Genomic DNA, 18523 nt, shown 5'->3' with positions numbered 1-18523 from the left:
TAAATAAACCATATAATAAAATAATATATACCATATAAATCACCCAAAAATCACAAATACACACATAAATGCATATACTCCACATAAATCACCAAACCATCATATATAAATATATATATATATATATACTCCACATAGTTTAAAATTAATTAAATAAATAACTAGGGCGTTACAACTCTCCCCAAATTACAGAATTTCGTCCTCGAAATCTTACCTCAAGCAAACAACTCCGGATACGACTCCCGCATCTTACTCTCCAGCTCCCAGGTCAAACTTTCACCAGTCGCTCCACCCCAAACGACCCTCACAAGAGGTATCTCTTTACCTCTCAAGGACTTCACCTTTCTGTCATCGATCCTCAATGGCATAGTCTCAACTGTCAGGTTGTCTCTGACCTGTACATCATCATCCCTCGGAATCACATGAGAAGGATCCGCAACATACTTCCGAAGCTGAGAAACATGAAACACATCGTGCAAGTTCGAAAGATGTGGTGGCAACCCAACTCTATATGCCACAGTACCAACTCTCTCTGAAATCTGATATGGACCAATAAACTTAGGAGTCAACTTCCTCGACTTCAAGGCACGTCCAACACCCGTCAAAGGAGTGACTCTCAGAAAAACATGATCACCCTCCTGAAATTCAAGATCCTTTCTTCGCTTGTCATGGTAACTCTTCTGCCGACTCTGCGAAGCTTTCATCTTTTCTCTTATCAACCTGACTTTCTCAGTAGTCTCATGCACCAAATCCGGTCCCAACACAACACTTTCACCCGACTCAAACCAGCATAAAGGAGTCCTACACCTCCGACCATACAAGGCTTCGAACGGTGCCATACCAATACTCGAGTGATAGCTGTTGTTATAAGTAAATTCAATCAAAGGCAAGTGACTGTCCCAAGCTCCACCTTGCTCAAGCACACACACCCTCAACAAATCTTCCAATGATTGAATTGTCCTCTCCGACTGACCATCTGTTTGAGGATGATAAGCCGAACTCAACTTCAACTTTGAACCCAAAGCGTCCTGTAAACTTTTCCAGAACCTAGAAGTGAACCTCGGATCTCTATCCGACACAATGCTAGACGGAACACCATGAAGCTTCACCACACTGTGAATATAAATCTCTGCTAACTGTGCTACCGGATAACTGATATTAATAGGAATGAAATGTGCCGACTTCGTCAACCGGTCGACAACAACCCAAATAGCGTCATGCCCTCTCGGAGTGTTCGGTAAACTCGTTACAAAATCCATAGAGATACTGTCCCACTTCCACTCTGGTACATCTAACGGTGTCAACAACCCTGCAGGCTTCTGATGCTCAACCTTAGACTTCTGACAAATCAAACATGCATAAACAAACTGAGCAGCATCTCTTTTCATACCGGACCACCAAAACAGCTTCTTCAAATCATGATACATTTTTGTAGCCCCTGGGTGAATACTCAACCTACTCTTGTGACTCTCCTCAAGAATCAACTTCTTCAACTCTTCATTGTCAGGAATACAAACTCTACCTCTGAACCTCAGAACACCCTGATCATCAACTTTGAAATCACTATCCTCAGTGCCATTACCAGAAGTTAACAAATCAACAAGCTTCAAATCCTCTTTCTGAGCTTCTCGGATACTGTTCAAAAAGTTACTATCAATTTTCAACATTCCCAACTGAATACTCTGGGGTGACAACTCACAGACAAGGCTCATGTCTCTGAACTGTTCTAACAACTCAAACTCTTTCACCATCAAAGCAGACATGTGCAAAGTTTTCCTACTCAAAGCATCAGCAACCACATTGGCCTTACCAGGATGGTAATTCAAGCCAAAATCAAAATCCTTCAGTAACTCTAACCACCTCCTCTGCCTCATGTTCAGTTCCTTCTGGTCAAATAAATATTTCAAACTTTTATGATCACTGAACACCTCAAATCTGGATCCGTACAAATAATGCCTCCAAATTTTCAAAACAAAAACCACCGCAGCTAACTCCAGGTCATGTGTAGGATAATTCTTTTCATGAACACGTAACTGCCTAGAAGCATATGCTACCACTTTACCATCTTGCATCAGAACACCACCTAAGCCCAGCTTAGATGCATCACAGTACACCACAAACGGTTCTTCCGGTTTAGGCAAAATCAAAACAGGAGCAGTTGTCAATCTTCGCTTCAACTCATTGAAACTACTCTCACACTGAGTATCCCACACAAAAGACTTACCCTTACAGGTCAACTGTGTCAACGGAAGAGCCAACTTCGAAAACCCTTCTATGAACCTGCGGTAGTAACCAGCCAAACCCAGAAAACTTCTGATCTCAGTTACCGACTTCGGAGTCTCCCATTGTGATACCGCATCAACCTTTGAAGGATCCACTGCAATACCACTACCAGAAATAATGTGACCCAGAAAACTTACTTCATTTAACCAGAACTCACATTTTGATAACTTAGCATACAACCTCTTTTCCTTCAACACTTGCAATACAATTCTCAGATGCTCTGCATGCTCCTCCTCATTCTTGGAATAGATTAAGATATCATCAATAAACACCACAACAAACTTATCCAGAAAAGCATGGAAAATTCGGTTCATGTACTCCATAAAAACACCAGGCGCATTAGTAACACCGAAAGGCATCACTTTGTACTCGTAATGACCATAACGTGTCCTAAAGGCCGTCTTCTGCATATCCTCATCCTTCACTTTTATCTGATGATAACCAGACCTCAAATCTATCTTACTAAATATCTTAGCACCAACCAATTGATCCATCAAGTCGTCAATTCTAGGAAGCGGATATCTGTTCTTGATCGTAACTTTGTTCAACTGACGGTAATCTATACACAGTCTCATACTACCATCCTTCTTCTTTACCAACAACACCGGTGCTCCCCAAGGCGAAACACTGGGTCTTACAAACTTCTTATCTAACAGGTCCTCCAACTGCTTCTTCAACTCAGCCAACTCAGAAGCTGACATACGGTACGGTGCCATCGACACCGGCTTAGTTCCTGGAACAAGATCAATTGAAAATTCAACCTCCCTCTCCGGCGGTACATCAGGAATCTCATCAGGGAACACTTCTGGGAATTCATTCACTACCGGTAAACCATCAACCACAGCTTGATTTTCTAACGACAATTGTGCTATTAGAGAATACATCAGGATACCATCACGTTCAAACTGTTTCATCTGTTTCGTAGACAGAAGCTCAACCTCACCTTCTTCTTCAGCAGAAGAGAAATGTACCGTCTTACTAAAGCAGTTGATATGAACCCGATTATATTCTAACCAATTCATACCAAAGATAACATCCATACCCGTCAACGGCAGGCAAACTAAGTCAATCACGAAATCTCTACCAAACATAGAAATGGGACACCGCAGACAAACAAGAGAAGTGGTTACTGAACCCTTAGCTGGAGTTTCAACAACCATTTCCCCTTTCATATCAGATATATCCAAACCCAACTTATAAGCACATTCAATAGCAATAAAACAGTGAGTAGCACCAGTATCAATAATAGCAATTAAAGGAGTACTATTAAAGAAACAAGTACCTCTGATAAGTCGGTCCTCATTAGGAGTCTGCGTACCAGTCAAAGCAAACACCTTCCCACCAATTCTAGTCTTCTTCGGCTCAGGACACTGCGAACTAATATGGCCTTCCCCATTGCAGTTGTAACAGACAACGTCCCCACGCTTGCATTCAGCTAAGTTGTGACCCTTCTGACCACACCTGAAGCACTTTCTATCATCTCTACCACAAACATTACTCTTGTGGCCTTTCTCACCACACTTGTAGCAAACAATCTCAACTGGAGCATCTCTCCTCTTGGGCCTCCTATCATCACCCATCCTCTGCTTTCCCTTGTCGGCAGGAGCACTGTAAGGCTTAGGACGATTCTGTTGTCCCTTACCCCTCCTGTCACTCATAATCTTATAATGAGCCTTAGTGTCTTCTTCATAAATCCTACACTTGTTAACCAACTCAGAAAAGACTCTGATCTGTTGATATCCAATGGCTCTTTTGATGTCAGCCCTCAGCCCATTCTCAAATTTGATACACTTGGAGAACTCAGCCGTCTCCGCACTATAATGAGGATAGAATGTGGCAAGCTCCACAAACTTTGCAGCATACTCTGTGACAGACATGTCACCCTGTTTCAACTCCAGAAATTCTATCTCCTTCTTACCTCTGACATCTTCTGGAAAATACCTGCCTAGGAACTCCTTCCTGAACATGGCCCAGGTAACCACAGCATCACCCTGTTCCAACACAGGCAGCAAACTCACCCACCAATCATCAGCCTCCTCAGCTAGCATGTGCGTCCCAACCCGCACCTTCTGAACCTCGGAACACTGCATGACCCTGAAAATCCTTTCAATTTCCTTCAGCCACTTCTGAGCACCGTCAGGATCATACCTACCCTTGAAAGTTGGTGGATGATTCCTCAGGAAAGTCTCAAGCATCCTGGTTCCATCACCACCAGTCTCAGCCTTAGGTTGCTGTTGAACAGCTTGAGCTACAGCCTCAAGCGCAGCAACAAGAGCAGCATCACTACTTCCAGTCATCTCGAGATTCTACACGACAAACAACAACTCAGAACAACAACAAAAAGCAACAATAAAGTTGACACCCTATCCTAGGTGGCTCAACAAGACTCTACTACTTGGCCGGACGGACCAACCTGCTCTGATACCAAATTGTAACACCCCGTTACCCAAAAGTAAATAAATAACAATAATCATCAGAGTATTTCACCAAACGGGTATGCTACATTGCAATTTCAAAATTGTTAAATAGAAAATAAAACTATTTAATCAAACCACTTGATAAAATATGAAAACATAGCAGCGGAATAGTTTTCAATCCAACAACATCCTACGGCATTAAAGGCCTTAGCTTAATTCAACAACATTATTCAAAAGACAATAAAGGCTCCTCATCACAAATTCAAAATTCGATACATGGAAAAGAAACAACAAGAATATAAATAACAGTTCCCATCCCACGTATCAGAGCCCTAGACACGACTCTTGAGCCACCACCTACTACTCAGGATCACCTGCAAGTTACCCATAGGAAGGGCAACGTTTTCAAGCAGAAGGGGTGAGATTCACAACAACAATATAGATGTTAAATCTTCAATTGAATCTAACACCCTATAACTTCAAATATATCATTTTGCAAATATCCATAATTATTCACAAGCCACAACAACATCAACAATACACCAGAACCACAATGAATACATATATATATATATATGAATGTATATCCAACATCAATATCAACCAGATAATAACTGAAATAACAACCGAGACTCATGCAATTGACATGTCCACTGCTAAGACACCATCTTAGACTTCTGAATGAGATGCATTATGCATGTGGTACCAATCAGGACCGAGGCCCTCACCGCTTTTGAATGGTTAAAGCATTCATCAGGACCGAAGCCCTCACCGCTGTTGAGCAACTAGTACTCCAGGACCGAAGCCCTCACCGCTGTTTTATGCATATGCAATGGACCTACTTGTGTATATCTACATACAACTGACCATGCAATGCAACTCCATGTGACTCCACTTAAACAATATGTATGATTCAATACTTTGCATACATTTCATTCATCATCAGTAATCATCAATTCAGCAATCAAATCAACCACAATAATGTATAATTATACGCAACCATACTCAAATACAACAACACCAACACTACTAATCAAGCTAGCAAAACAACACTCTGGAACTGCACTAGCTCGCCTCGCGAGCACATCTGCTCGCCACGGCGAGTACACAAAAACACTAGCTCGCCATGGCGAGTTCAAGGCGAACTCGAGGCGAGTGAAAAACAGGTGCTCTCGGGAAAAGTGACATTTTCTCACTCAAACTTCAATTCTAAGTTCCCTATTCATCTTTTTAACCTAAAACTTCCACCATTCATCATTATTATTATCTAGGTACCTTAAACCATCCTCAAAACATCTTATAACAACTTTTCAAAATCAAGTTTTAATCTGGGCTACTCGCCATGGCGAGTTGGGTTGCTCGCGAGGCGAGCTATGAAGTTGCTCACTCGCCATGGCGAGCACAGCTACTCGCGAGGCGAGCGATGAACTTCTGTACGGGCAGAAAACTGGTTTTACCCCAAAATCCCATTTTTCTCCCAATCACTCCCCAAATCAGTTTACAGATGAAAAATAAATGTTTCTATGCAACCAGAACCCAATTCTAACATCAGAACAGCAATATCTACCCCAAAAACCATTAATTCAATTCATACCCAATTTCTCAATTTCACTTTAAAACCTGTTAAACTCAAAATCAGAATTTAAAATATACACTATTGAAGTAAACCCCACCCTTACCTTAGAAATTGACGAAGAATGCACAGCAAAAATCAACTCTTGGTTCTTCCTTGGTTCTCTCTTGCTTTTCTCCCAAAACTGGTTCTACGTGAAACTGGTTTCTAACTTCTCTGTATTAACTTCCCACTAAAATGTAACTCCCTTCTATTTACACTTAACTCCCATAAATTCTATTAACTCCTATTATATCCCCAAACCTCAAAATAATTATTATTCCATACTTATTTTAATTATTATTAAATAAACCATATAATAAAATAATATATACCATATAAATCACCCAAAAATCACAAATACACACATAAATGCATATACTCCACATAAATCACCAAACCATCATATATAAATATATATATATATATACTCCACATAGTTTAAAATTAATTAAATAAATAACTAGGGCGTTACATATTACATAAATCGTGGTAGCATGATAGTAGGAGTACGAAGAGGAATTACAACGCGACGAAGAAGTGGATTTCACTTTTCTAGTTAGGTTATGAAGTTATGATTATAATATTTACATTGTAATTTTTGGTTCAAATTTAGGGGGGTGTATTGGATTAGGATTTTAAAGGACAATTTTTGTTTAAAGAAGTCTTGAGGATTTTAAAAGACTTTGCAAGATTTTGATGACTTTGATGATTTTAAAAGACTATTAAGGATTTCAATGGATTTAATTCATAAGATTTTAAAGGATTTGAAATGATTTTATGAATTTCAAGAGATTTCAAGAGATTTTATGAATTTAAAGAAATAATTGAAAAAAAAATATCATAACACACTCTCTTTCACAAAAACTCAATAAAGACTCTTTTATTTATTTTATTTTATTTTTTACGGGAGAGCTAGAGCTACAAAATCTCAATAAAGACTCTTATTTATTTTATTTTATTTTTTACGGAGAGCTAGAGCTAGAGAGAGAGAGTGAAGGAATCAGAGAGAGAGAGAGGTTTTTTACTGGAGAGCTAGAGAGAGAGAGAGAGAGAGAGAGAGAGAGAAGAGGAAAAGAGAGAGTAAGAGAGAAGGGAGGAGAGAGAGGGAGAGATAGTAAAATCTTAAAAGAAAAAAACAATCCTAAGAAATCTCATGTTTTCATGAAAGACTTTTTCATGCTAAAATTTTACTAGAAAATCCCACAAAATCCATCAAAATCTGATTTATTAAACAATCCTTCGAAATTTGAATGATTTTGAATACCACTAGACTTTTTTTAAGTGATTAAGAATCTTGATTGAATACCACAAGACTTTTTTTAAATGACAAAGAATCTTGATTGAATAACACCAGACTTTTTTTAAATTGGAAAGAGTCTTGATTGAATACCACAAGACTTTTTCATGATAAAAAAGTCTTTTAAAATCCTTTAGAATCATGATCCAATACACCCCCCTTAGTTTTTTTTTTAAACAATTTAGTTAATAAACCGATCCTTAAACATGGTTCAATTTTGAACTTTTACAAACCGATTCAATTTAATATCATTTCAGTTTGGTATAATTTAGCAGTTTGGTTTAATGTTTTGGTTCTTTTGTCCATCCCTATTAATTTACACCCTTTGATCATTATAATATGAGTAAATTACACTCCATCCTTTAAGAGGTGTTTGAATTACATTTTTCTCATCTCTTATATTAAAATATACACTTCTCTCTTTTAAAATTAAAATCTATACTCCTCTCCTCTATGAGATACTTAAATTACTCTTATAAGTGTAGTTTACTCTTACACTCCCTCCGGTCCTTATTATAAGCAACAATTGACTTTTTAAGTTCATTGGATAATTAATGCATCTCGTTATAAATATGGGCTAGATACATCACTTACACAATAAATCTAAAAAGTCAATTGTTACTTATAATAAGGACCGGAGGGAGTAATATAGAGTAGCAATGAGCAAGTGTAGTTTTTTATTGGCTTAATTGCACTTTTGGCCCTATCTTTTTAAAAGTTGCGATTTTGGCCCCCTAACTAATTAAAATACAAAACATCCCTTTATGTATTGGATCTTTGGCAGCTTTGGCCCCCAATGCCACTTTTGACTTAGTCTTCGCTGACGTGGCACCCACATCCCTTAAGTGAGGTGCCACGTGTCGACCATTGTGGGTGCCACGTCAGCGAAGACTAAGTCAAAAGTGACTTTGGGGGCCAAAACTGCCAAAGATCCAATACATATGAGACTGTTTTGTATTTTAATTAGTTAGGGGGTCAAATTTACAACTTTTGGAAAGATAGGGGATCAAAATTACAATTAAACATTTTTTATTTAATGAAATGAATGGGTTTGGTCTGAACGCGTGTTGCACAAACGCTGAATAATAAAATAAATAAAGGGCGCATTTAATGGGTGAGTCTACTGGTGATGATTGTATGGTCTGTAAGAAAGAATGGCTACTGCGAAGATAGGACTCTTCGGAGTGGCAACACTTCCTCCCACTCACAACCACCGTATAACCACTGCTTCCTCTCATCATCGTTTCATCTTCATCAACTCACGCCGCTCTCTTCGTACTCGTTCTTCTTCTTCTCTCACACTCCGAGCCTCTTCCGACACTTCTTCCTCCTCCGTAGCCTCACCAGGTTCATTACTTGCTCTATCCATTCTTTCTACGCTTTTCTTTCATTAAATTAATGCGACTCACTCAAATTCGCACTAGTGTTATAGGTGAATTCAATGCTTGCTTGCTTGCTAATTTTTTTTTTTTTTTTTTTTTTTAATTTTAAATTGAAATTTTGATGTTAAATGTCGGAGAAAACGAGGTTACGATGCATTTTTTTGGTCTGTTATTGGATTTAGATTTATATTGAAATTTAGTTTTATGGAGGAAGAGTTAATTGTGGTAATTTTGGAAATAAAATTAAGTCGTTAATGTTTCTTCTTGATTAGCATGTTCAGTTATGAAATTGATTACTTGTGTTTGATTTGTGGGAATTTTGCTATCTCTGTGTGTCGGTGTCGATATTGTGTTAGGTGTCTGTGTTTGTGTTACTATTTCATTCGAATTGAATGGAGGGTAGTTGTTAAAGGATTTGGAGATGGCTTAGGTAGTAGCAGTAGAGATTTATAAGTTGTTGTATTTCATCAATATCGAGAATAGGTACTTGAAATGGAAAGCTCCAACACTCAGCCTGACATTTAAGCCGTAAATTAGGCCAGCCAACTACTCTCTCCGTCTCAGATTATGCACGGTTATTAAGGAAATGATTAGTTGAGTTCATTTCAATGGTAAAATTAATATCATTTACTAAAACACCCTTAGTTATTGTAGTTAATGAGGTAGTTGAGTATAACAGTGGAAAATAGTAATAAATGTTGAATCGTTATACCAAAGTGACAATTATTTTGATACATGGAAAAAATGCAAATGTGACATTTTTTGAGACGGGTTGTTGTTATTATTATTGGTTATACGTTTGGTGCAATTTTCCTAGACGGATTGATAGCATTTCATGACACTATATAGTGTTTTTAAGTTTCCTCTTATTGAAATATATATAGATGCCTTATTACTCAGTGAGAACCAAAATTATTGGCTTGTAGGTTTTGAGTATGCGTTCTTTCTTACTGTCTGCTGATCTAGTAATTCTTGTTAATGATTTTTCTCTTTCGTTAGAATAATAAGCAAAGCTGACAGTGACAGTTTTTTCTTCTCACAGGCAACGCAGTTGAAAATGTGGTAATTATAGGTTCAGGTCCTGCAGGATACACAGCAGCAATATATGCTGCACGAGCCAATTTGAAACCCGTAGTGTTCGAGGGTTACCAAATGGGTGGTGTTCCTGGGGGACAATTGATGACTACAACTGAAGTAGAGAACTTTCCAGGATTTCCGGACGGGATTACTGGACCTGATCTAATGGACAGGTATTATATGCATGTTATGAAATAATGTTACTTTGTAGTTTATATTTAACTTGCATAAATAAACCTTGGAGTTCACAAATTTTCTACTTGTCTAGGATGCGACGGCAAGCTGAACGTTGGGGAGCAGAATTGCATCATGAAGATGTTGAAGCTATTGATGTGAAGTCTAGTCCTTTTACTGTCCAAAGCAGTGAACGTAAGGTGATATATTCATCAGCTGCAAGCTTATTTACAATTTAATAATTGCATCGAAATAGAAATTGTTATCCCCGAAATTTCAAGATTTTAACTTATAAATTAATTGGTTCTTTGAATTTTCTTTGTGATATTTTATGGAGTTGAATTAATGCAACTCATACATATTTGATAGTCAGTTTTATTTGGATATTGACATATAATTTTTTTCATAATGCGAGTCCTGAATGTCATAAAAACTACCGACCATATGATGAATAATTTGCCATCACTTTTGATTTATATACATTATGAATTTTGACATTATCAAAAACAATAATATCCAATTCGTGGTATATGGGAGTTCTGTATCTAATTGTTCCGTAATTATAATATCTTTCTAGTTGTGTTTCTTTGGAAGAAAGTTGTTGATATGTTGTATATCACCTTTTCTTGATTACATTCAGGTTAAGAGCCATACTGTAATTATTGCCACTGGAGCAACTGCAAAACGACTTAGGCTACCCAGAGAAGATGAGTTTTGGAGCAGAGGAATTAGTGCTTGTGCAATTTGTGATGGAGCATCACCTCTCTTCAAGGGTCAAATTCTTGCTGTCGTTGGAGGGGGTGACACAGCCACAGAGGAAGCATTATATTTGACAAAATATGCTCGTCATGTTCACTTACTTGTACGTCGAGACCAACTAAGGGCTTCTAAAGCCATGCAAGATAGGTGTGTCCGATTAATATTTCCCAACTCTCTACTTGGTAGCTGACTAGTTATGGTTTTATAAAGAAATAGCTAACTATGTAATGCATGTTAAAATTTAAAGTGATCATACAAGTGAATAATTTGATTCCGATCCTACCATTACAATCTATAATTGTAAGTTTTCTTATATAATTACCTGCTCTTAAAACACTTCATAATGTACCCTTTTAGTTTATCCACTCTCTCTCTCTCTCTCTCTGACATACGCACAATATTCCTCTGGAAAATTAGAGTTTCAAACAAACTTAGTTAGATCAATCTTTAAAGGCATCAACCTTCATATTTTTTCATTATTCATAATATGTCCTCTCTGTTTTTCCTTTCAGTTTCCACCTTATGTTTACTTGAGCTTATACAACTTGTAAATTATTGTTTTTTCTTTCCTTTGTTTTGCTTCATTTTTTAATACACATTTTTGTTCTTCCTTTTTATTTTAATGTGTAATACATTTGATGGGTGATCAATATTTTTTTTATTAACTGATTTGTTAGGCATTATGTTTATGTCAATAATTTGTATTGGAGATTACAACAAATTTAATTAACTTGGAAAGTATTTCCTAGATTAAGTATGTGTTTGTTTTGCCGTTTCACCACTGCCACTGTGCGTTTGAGAGCCTTGAGAATTGATAATAGAGAAGCCACAAATTGTAGGATCTCTCCTAATGCACGTTCACGAGAAATCCACCGCCAACACAAACATAGGCTAAGGCTTCTTTGTAATTTGGCTTTTAGTGGAGATGAAATATTATATTTATCCTAATAACATAATGTGTTTGATCATAATTCTCTTCTCACATGGCAACCTGTGGTCATTCTCTTTCCATATTCCCCAAAAAAGCGTGCTTGCAAAATGCTTTACTTAATTCTTGTCTAAATTGTCATTCAATAGGGTGTCATGAACTCATGTTATGTGATTATATATCTGGACTCTGCTATATATATACTGAGCTAGAGTATATATATTTTTTTACATTATACATGATGAAAACTATCTGCTTAGTCTAGGCATTCCGAGCATTCTCTAGACTCTACTACCAGCTGTAAAATTTTAGGTTAGCAAAAGGGATTAAAGGAGTCTGTATCATGTACTCTTTTATTATTTCCTGTCAGTTTGAGTATGGAGTTTTCTATTTCGACTTCTTTATGAAGGTGAATTATCTACTAATGAACATCTTGTATGTGAGTTTTCAACTCCTGAATGTTTGTTTAACAGGTTGATTATCACGAATTTTCAGAGTGTATGACAATCCAAATGTCACTGTGCACTTCAATACAGAGACTGTGGATATTGTGAGCAATACAAAAGGACAGATGTCTGGCATTTTAGTAAGAAAGCTTGATAGTGGGGAGGAGTCAGTGCTTGAGGCCAAAGGGCTATTCTACGGCATAGGCCATTCACCAAATACTCAACTGTTGAAAGGCCAAGTTGAACTTGACCAGTCTGGCTACTTACTAGTCAAAGAGGGTACTGCAAAAACTTCAGTTGAAGGTGTATTTGCTGCAGGAGATGTGCAGGTAACCTATTGGATGCTTTGTGTTGATATACTTGATCGTTATGAAGAGTCTATGTTTGAAAGAATAGGAGAGAATAGAAACAACAACAGTTGTTGTTGTTATTATTATTATTATAGAACAGAATCACTGTAGTAACTTCTATTTAAAAAAATTAACTGTTTAGTTGGTGTCTCTGTATACAGAGTAAGTAGCTATAAGCCTTTTAGGGAGAGTCACTGGCAGTTATCAATTGTTTTACAAGAAAAATAGAGAGGAGATTCCAGATCTCTCTAATGTTTGGGAAATGGGAGCTGTACCTTCTAATTTCAATTCTACAATGCCATTGATCTATGTTCAATATTGCCTTGATATGGATTTAGAGAACGTATATTATGAATAGAAATTCTATTATTTCACTCATTCACTGCAATTCGTTTATAGTTCTATTACTATAGTACATTGTCTATTTTAGAAAATAAAATCATATGATAATATCTTGATATTATTCTAGAATATCTTGGTTTATCTCCGATGATTAATTTTCAATCAAATTGTATATTAGATTAATTCATTGGATAAATTTCCATATCTCTTGTCATTACTACATTTGTCCCTAAATATGGGACCCACTTCACTAAACCACGAGAATTAAGAATGTTGGTGGTCGTATTAAATTTGTTGATAATTGATATTGTTTTTACAAGTTTATCCTTCAAGAGAGAATTAGTTTATGTTCTCCTTATAGTATTTATTGTTGATTGCACAAAAAATATAAAATTAATAGAGGTATGCTGGTTATAAATAATTAATGCAATTAAAAATTCAAAGAGGCTCTTATAAAAAGGGTAAATTTTTATTAAGAGGGTCTTGTATTCAGGGACGGAGGTAGTATGTGTTTCCTAAATTCCCTACTTATTTAGCATTGAGTCTATTTATCCTTTTAAATAGGGATCAATATAATCTATTTATCCTTATAATGTAGTTAAGGATTACATATTAAGAAATAATTTCTTAAAAAAGTCAAGTACTTCAATTTCCAATGCATTGAATACACAATTTTTTTATAAAAACTTAACATTTAATGTTCATAAGGAGTGCCCCGGGGTCACTTATTAGCATTTCCCTTAGTTTTCTATATCAAATCGTATCAAGCTAAACCCTTTTCACCTTAAATATGTTCACTTTTGATTACAGATAATGTAAATTTATCGTGATTCGACGTTACCTTTTTGTATGAAAAAGTGATGACTGCTTAGGCCCCTATGTTAAGGTTATTTCTTCTTGTTCTCATAGGACCATGAGTGGAGGCAAGCCGTAACTGCTGCTGGATCTGGATGTATTGCAGCTTTATCAGTTGAGAGATATCTCGTCAGCAGTGGTCTTCTTATAGAGTTCCATCAGGTATTTTAGTTCAAAGAACTCCAATTTTATAAGCACTTATATTTTGCCTGTATATTATATAGCATCGTAGAACGTGTTGTTCACATTACAATCAAGATTTGTTTGTAAAATTGATGTTTTATAAATTGGATAAATTTGAAAAACTTCATAAATTGTATAGGCTGCTAACTTTTATTTGATAATAAAGTTAATTGGAGTCTGCTTTGCTAAGTTCCTCAAAATTTTGTTGGTGGGTAATGGTAAGTACTTATCAGTGGCTTTGAGCAATGTTACGGGCTTCTCTCATCTCATCAACATGCAATTAAATTTAAATCATAATTTGATGACACAATGAGGTCCCAAATGGGCGCTTCAATGATTTAGACGGAGAAACATAGAAACTCAAACGTGCACACACATTCCTTTACGTGAGGACAAATTATAAGGAAGCCATTACCTGCTACACTTAGTTATTTCAACAAGCTTTTACTGAGTAGCATATTATCTATTGCTCTTTAGGAATCAGAATCTTTTCAAAGAAAGGACATAGTTTTGAGAATATATGAACTATTATGTAGTATTTATCTTGTGATATACAATAAAATCATTTCCATATGCTTATAAGCTTTTAAGTTATTGGTGGAGAAAAGCTCTTTGTAGTAAATGTTAGTAAAATAATAACAGGAAACTAACTTTACATTAAATTAGTTGATTTATGCTGTAATTTCCAATATGAATCTCAGCCTTCCAATTTGTTTCTTGTAACAGCCAAAACATGAAGAGGTTAAGAAGGAATTAACAGACAGGGATGTTCAAGCGGGCTTTGACATTACACTTACAAAGCATAAGGGGCAGGTATGTATTCCTTATTAGGTGCTTATGCTAATGAGAATAAAGTCTTGGCATATGTTATCTCCAATTAGTTCATTTAATGTTTGATTATTTGGTTTGTATTATAATACATTTTTATCTCCTGCACGTTTTCCTGTTTACAGTATGCTCTGCGAAAATTGTACCATGATAGTCCAAGGCTTATATGTGTATTATACACGTCACCGACATGTGGTCCGTGTCGGACATTGAAGCCAATCCTCAGTAAGGTATGTTAAAGAACAATGGAATGATTCTGAAATTAGATATCATAGTACTCATGGACATAGTATTGTTAGTTAGTGACATGATACATGAGTACTTTCAAGGAATGAAATACGAATAGACAATTGTCTTTTGTTAGATGGTGGTGTGGCATTGAACCTTGTTTCTTTTTGAAAATTGAACTATGCATTGAGACATTTGGTTGTCATTATGATTTTAGATATACCAGTGCCCTGTGATGCTCATATGTCGGAATAAGAATGTAGTCCGTATGCCACATTAATTAATTCTTGGAAAATTGTTGAAAAAATTATAGATGTTCTAAATTATACACTTAATGAAGAAGAATACACCGTCACACAGTGACTGCCTTCAAGCAAAATGCAAATATTCTAATGGCATAAAAAAATAAATTGTCTAATAGACAACAACATCAACACCAACCAAGCCTTATCCCACTAAGTGGGGTCGGCTACATGGATCAAATTCTACCATAATGTTCTATCATAAACCATATTTGAAATTTTAAACATGAACCGTTGTGAATGTATTAACGTGGATCTTAATAGATATATAAGAGAATACATTAATGGTTATATTATACATGACATAGTAACTAAATGAAATTACTTTCACTTCCTTGTTTGATGGTATTGTCAATATTAAATTGCACAGTAATAATGTTTTAATTTTTTTTCAAAATTTTTCATGGCAGGTAATTGATGAATATGATCAGAGTGTACATTTTGTTGAAATTGATATAGAGGAAGATCCAGAAATAGCAGAAGCAGCTGGAATCATGGGTACTCCGTGTGTGCAGTTTTTTAAAAACAAGGAGAATCTTAAGTTAGTACTGCTTGATCTTTTCTATTATTATTTCTTATCATTTATAATATTCATCAAGATATATGGTTCAAGCATGAGTTTGTCATGATGTTTCCCCCAAGATATAAACTTTAACCATTAATTCCTATCATTGTAGTATCCCGTGGTTTGTTTGGGGATTGGCTGATGTATTTCATTTTTCTTTTGGTGGTGTTTTCAGTACTTTTGTTGTAACTTTGTTTTGATTCCTAATGCACTCCTTGTGCTAGGGACCAAAACTTTTTGTTAATATATCTCATTTTGGCTTGTTCAAAAAAAAAAAAAAAAGACTTAAATTGCTAATTGCCATCTTTTGTTCTAAACAGATTTGAGAGCCCATTGTGACTTGCTTCATGGATATTCTTGCTAGTTTTGACTGCTGTTGATTTTGCAGGACTGTTTCAGGAGTTAAAATGAAGAGAGAATACCGAGAATTCATCGAGGCAAATATATAGAAGTACATAAAAACATTCAAGGGTGATAACCGAGTTCTGTGATTCAATTTTGTTTTCAACATTGGCCTGCTGAATAGCGCTGTCAATTTTGACAGCTATTCCTTGAACTGATCAGCATTTTCATAGATTGTACATGTAGAGAGCTACCAGTTATTGTTGTAATTTTTATCGTTCAATATTGTATTTTTTTTTTTCCTATTTGAATTCAGCAAGTTCAACTACCAGCTTCTCATTGATGACAATGTGGTGAGTGAAATCACACCCTGTCATCATCCAAGCTGAAATGACTGATCATATTTATAATATTTTTTTTCCACATTTTAATTGGTAAGATCATGTCAAAATTAAGGCAAGAATTTGGCAATAGATGTTTCTACTGTAAAAGTCGCTACTTCCCCGATCCCACGTTAACTAGATATTTCTACTGTAACTGCGCGGGAAAGAATCTGGCAATTCCAAGCTGCATCAGTTAGCTTAGAATTGTGATGGTACCAGCTGATCATTATATTACTGAGCTGATTACTATCGTTGAATGAATCCATGTGCAACTGTTGCCTTCGCTGGGGTTCTGATTCGAATGTTATTTCTCGTCACGATTTCTACCTCTCATAGGATGTTGAATAAGAGTTTGTATGTAGAAAAATTAAGGATATGAGAAATGAATGACGGGGATTAAAGAAATGACTCCTTTGTTTATAACATAAGGGAGTTTACTTACTTCACTAATATATTTTCCCATCCACAAGTGCCATATATTCCCACCAAGTTGCCAAATTACTAGCACCACTAGTGTGACACCGTTTCAATTTCATTCACACAGGATCAGCATATATATATCATTGCATTGACTTCTATCATTGGATTCTGAGCTTGGAAACATAACTGTTTGCTGTTTATAGGGGGACATCAAAGCCAAAGATGGGAGAGCAAATAGTATAGATTCGTGTATTGTCACTGTGTTGTTTGTCTTGGCTCCCCACTAACTAGGATTCTGGGAATGTCAGCAAAAATTAAGAGCCAATTAGCTGTCAGCATTCGATCCTACCGAAGTAAGAGAGCATATAGCAGTGGAATAAGAAGAATAACAAGATGTGTAATTTGGAGGTTAATTGCTCACAACATAAGCATGTGTGTGGGTGTTCGCGGTCCGGTTTGGATCAGTTTTGAGGCAAAACCTCATCCGACCTATAGATAAAATTATATGCGGTTTGGTTTGGTTTTAGATGATTACTTTTAAAAAATCGATTCGATCCGATCCAAATTAATGCGGTTTAATTTGGATCAGTTTTTAGATGTCCAAATTACAAATTGTAACTTTTTTTTTTATTAATAATAATCTTATAAAAATATGATAAAATAATAGGTTTGATACAAAATATAACATATGATTTATAAAAAATTAATAGTGCGGAATGATAATAATTAATTATCTTTAAAACATACGAAAAAGAAACAAAATTGATTAAATTAAACTCATACGTAGTATTAAAAGAATTAAAAAAAAATAATAGCTTAATATAATATATTTTACTTATAAAAATGGAAATATATATTAAAATATTTGTATACGATTCGGTCCGGTTTGGTTCAGTTTTGAAAAATCAATCCAAAATCTGATTCAATCCAAGCGGTTTTTACAAAGTGTCATCCAAACACATCCAATAATATTCGGTTTTGTGCAGTTTTCGATTTTTTTGAATCGGTTTACGGTTTTAATTTGGATCGGTTTGAATTTGAACACCCCCTATGTGTGTGTGTTAGAGAGCTTGCGAAAACGGGTTATGATGAACTTTCTGCTTACTTTAAGCACATTACAGCTTATATAATTAGTTACTCCCTCCATCCCAAATTGTATGTCACTTTAAAAAAAATATTTGTTCCAAATTGTATGTCACTTTAGAATACCAATGAAACATTAATGTTACTTTTCCTATTATATCCTTAACTATTTATTACTTTCTTTTTTCAATTCTTTCATTTTTCTTTCACATATCATTTATTAAGGATAATTTTGTAAAACAACTCATAATATCTTTTTCCCAC

At 35.7% G+C, this 18523-nt stretch overlaps 1 protein-coding gene across 1 annotated transcript; it reads left to right on the top strand.

Annotated features, from left to right (window-relative positions):
* Positions 1-8719: 8719 nt before the first annotated feature.
* Positions 8720-16804, top strand: LOC25483453 (NADPH-dependent thioredoxin reductase 3). Its single transcript, XM_013612147.3, has 10 exons — positions 8720-8959; positions 10037-10244; positions 10340-10445; positions 10886-11151; positions 12428-12707; positions 13980-14087; positions 14835-14921; positions 15062-15166; positions 15877-16007; positions 16420-16804. The coding sequence occupies exons 1-10, from the start codon at positions 8767-8769 to the stop codon at positions 16478-16480; spliced, it is 1545 nt and encodes a 514-aa protein (XP_013467601.1). The 5' UTR covers positions 8720-8766; the 3' UTR covers positions 16481-16804.
* Positions 16805-18523: the final 1719 nt, after the last annotated feature.

This window comes from Medicago truncatula, chromosome 1 (genome assembly GCF_003473485.1).
Source record: "Medicago truncatula cultivar Jemalong A17 chromosome 1, MtrunA17r5.0-ANR, whole genome shotgun sequence".
NCBI classification, from domain to species: Eukaryota; Viridiplantae; Streptophyta; class Magnoliopsida; order Fabales; family Fabaceae; genus Medicago; species Medicago truncatula.
The sequence above is the reverse complement of the archived record's forward strand: the minus strand, read 5'-3'. Positions and strand labels throughout refer to the sequence as shown.

Bases quoted from the DNA above. Each gene is read 5' to 3' on its own strand.
- LOC25483453 (XM_013612147.3), top strand. From the start codon at position 8,767: ATGGCTACTGCGAAGATAGGACTCTTCGGAGTGGCAACACTTCCTCCC. The intron at 10,446-10,885 runs GTGATATATTCA...GATTACATTCAG, and splicing joins TCCAAAGCAGTGAACGTAAG to GTTAAGAGCCATACTGTAAT. The intron at 15,167-15,876 runs GTATGTTAAAGA...TTTTCATGGCAG, and splicing joins TGAAGCCAATCCTCAGTAAG to GTAATTGATGAATATGATCA.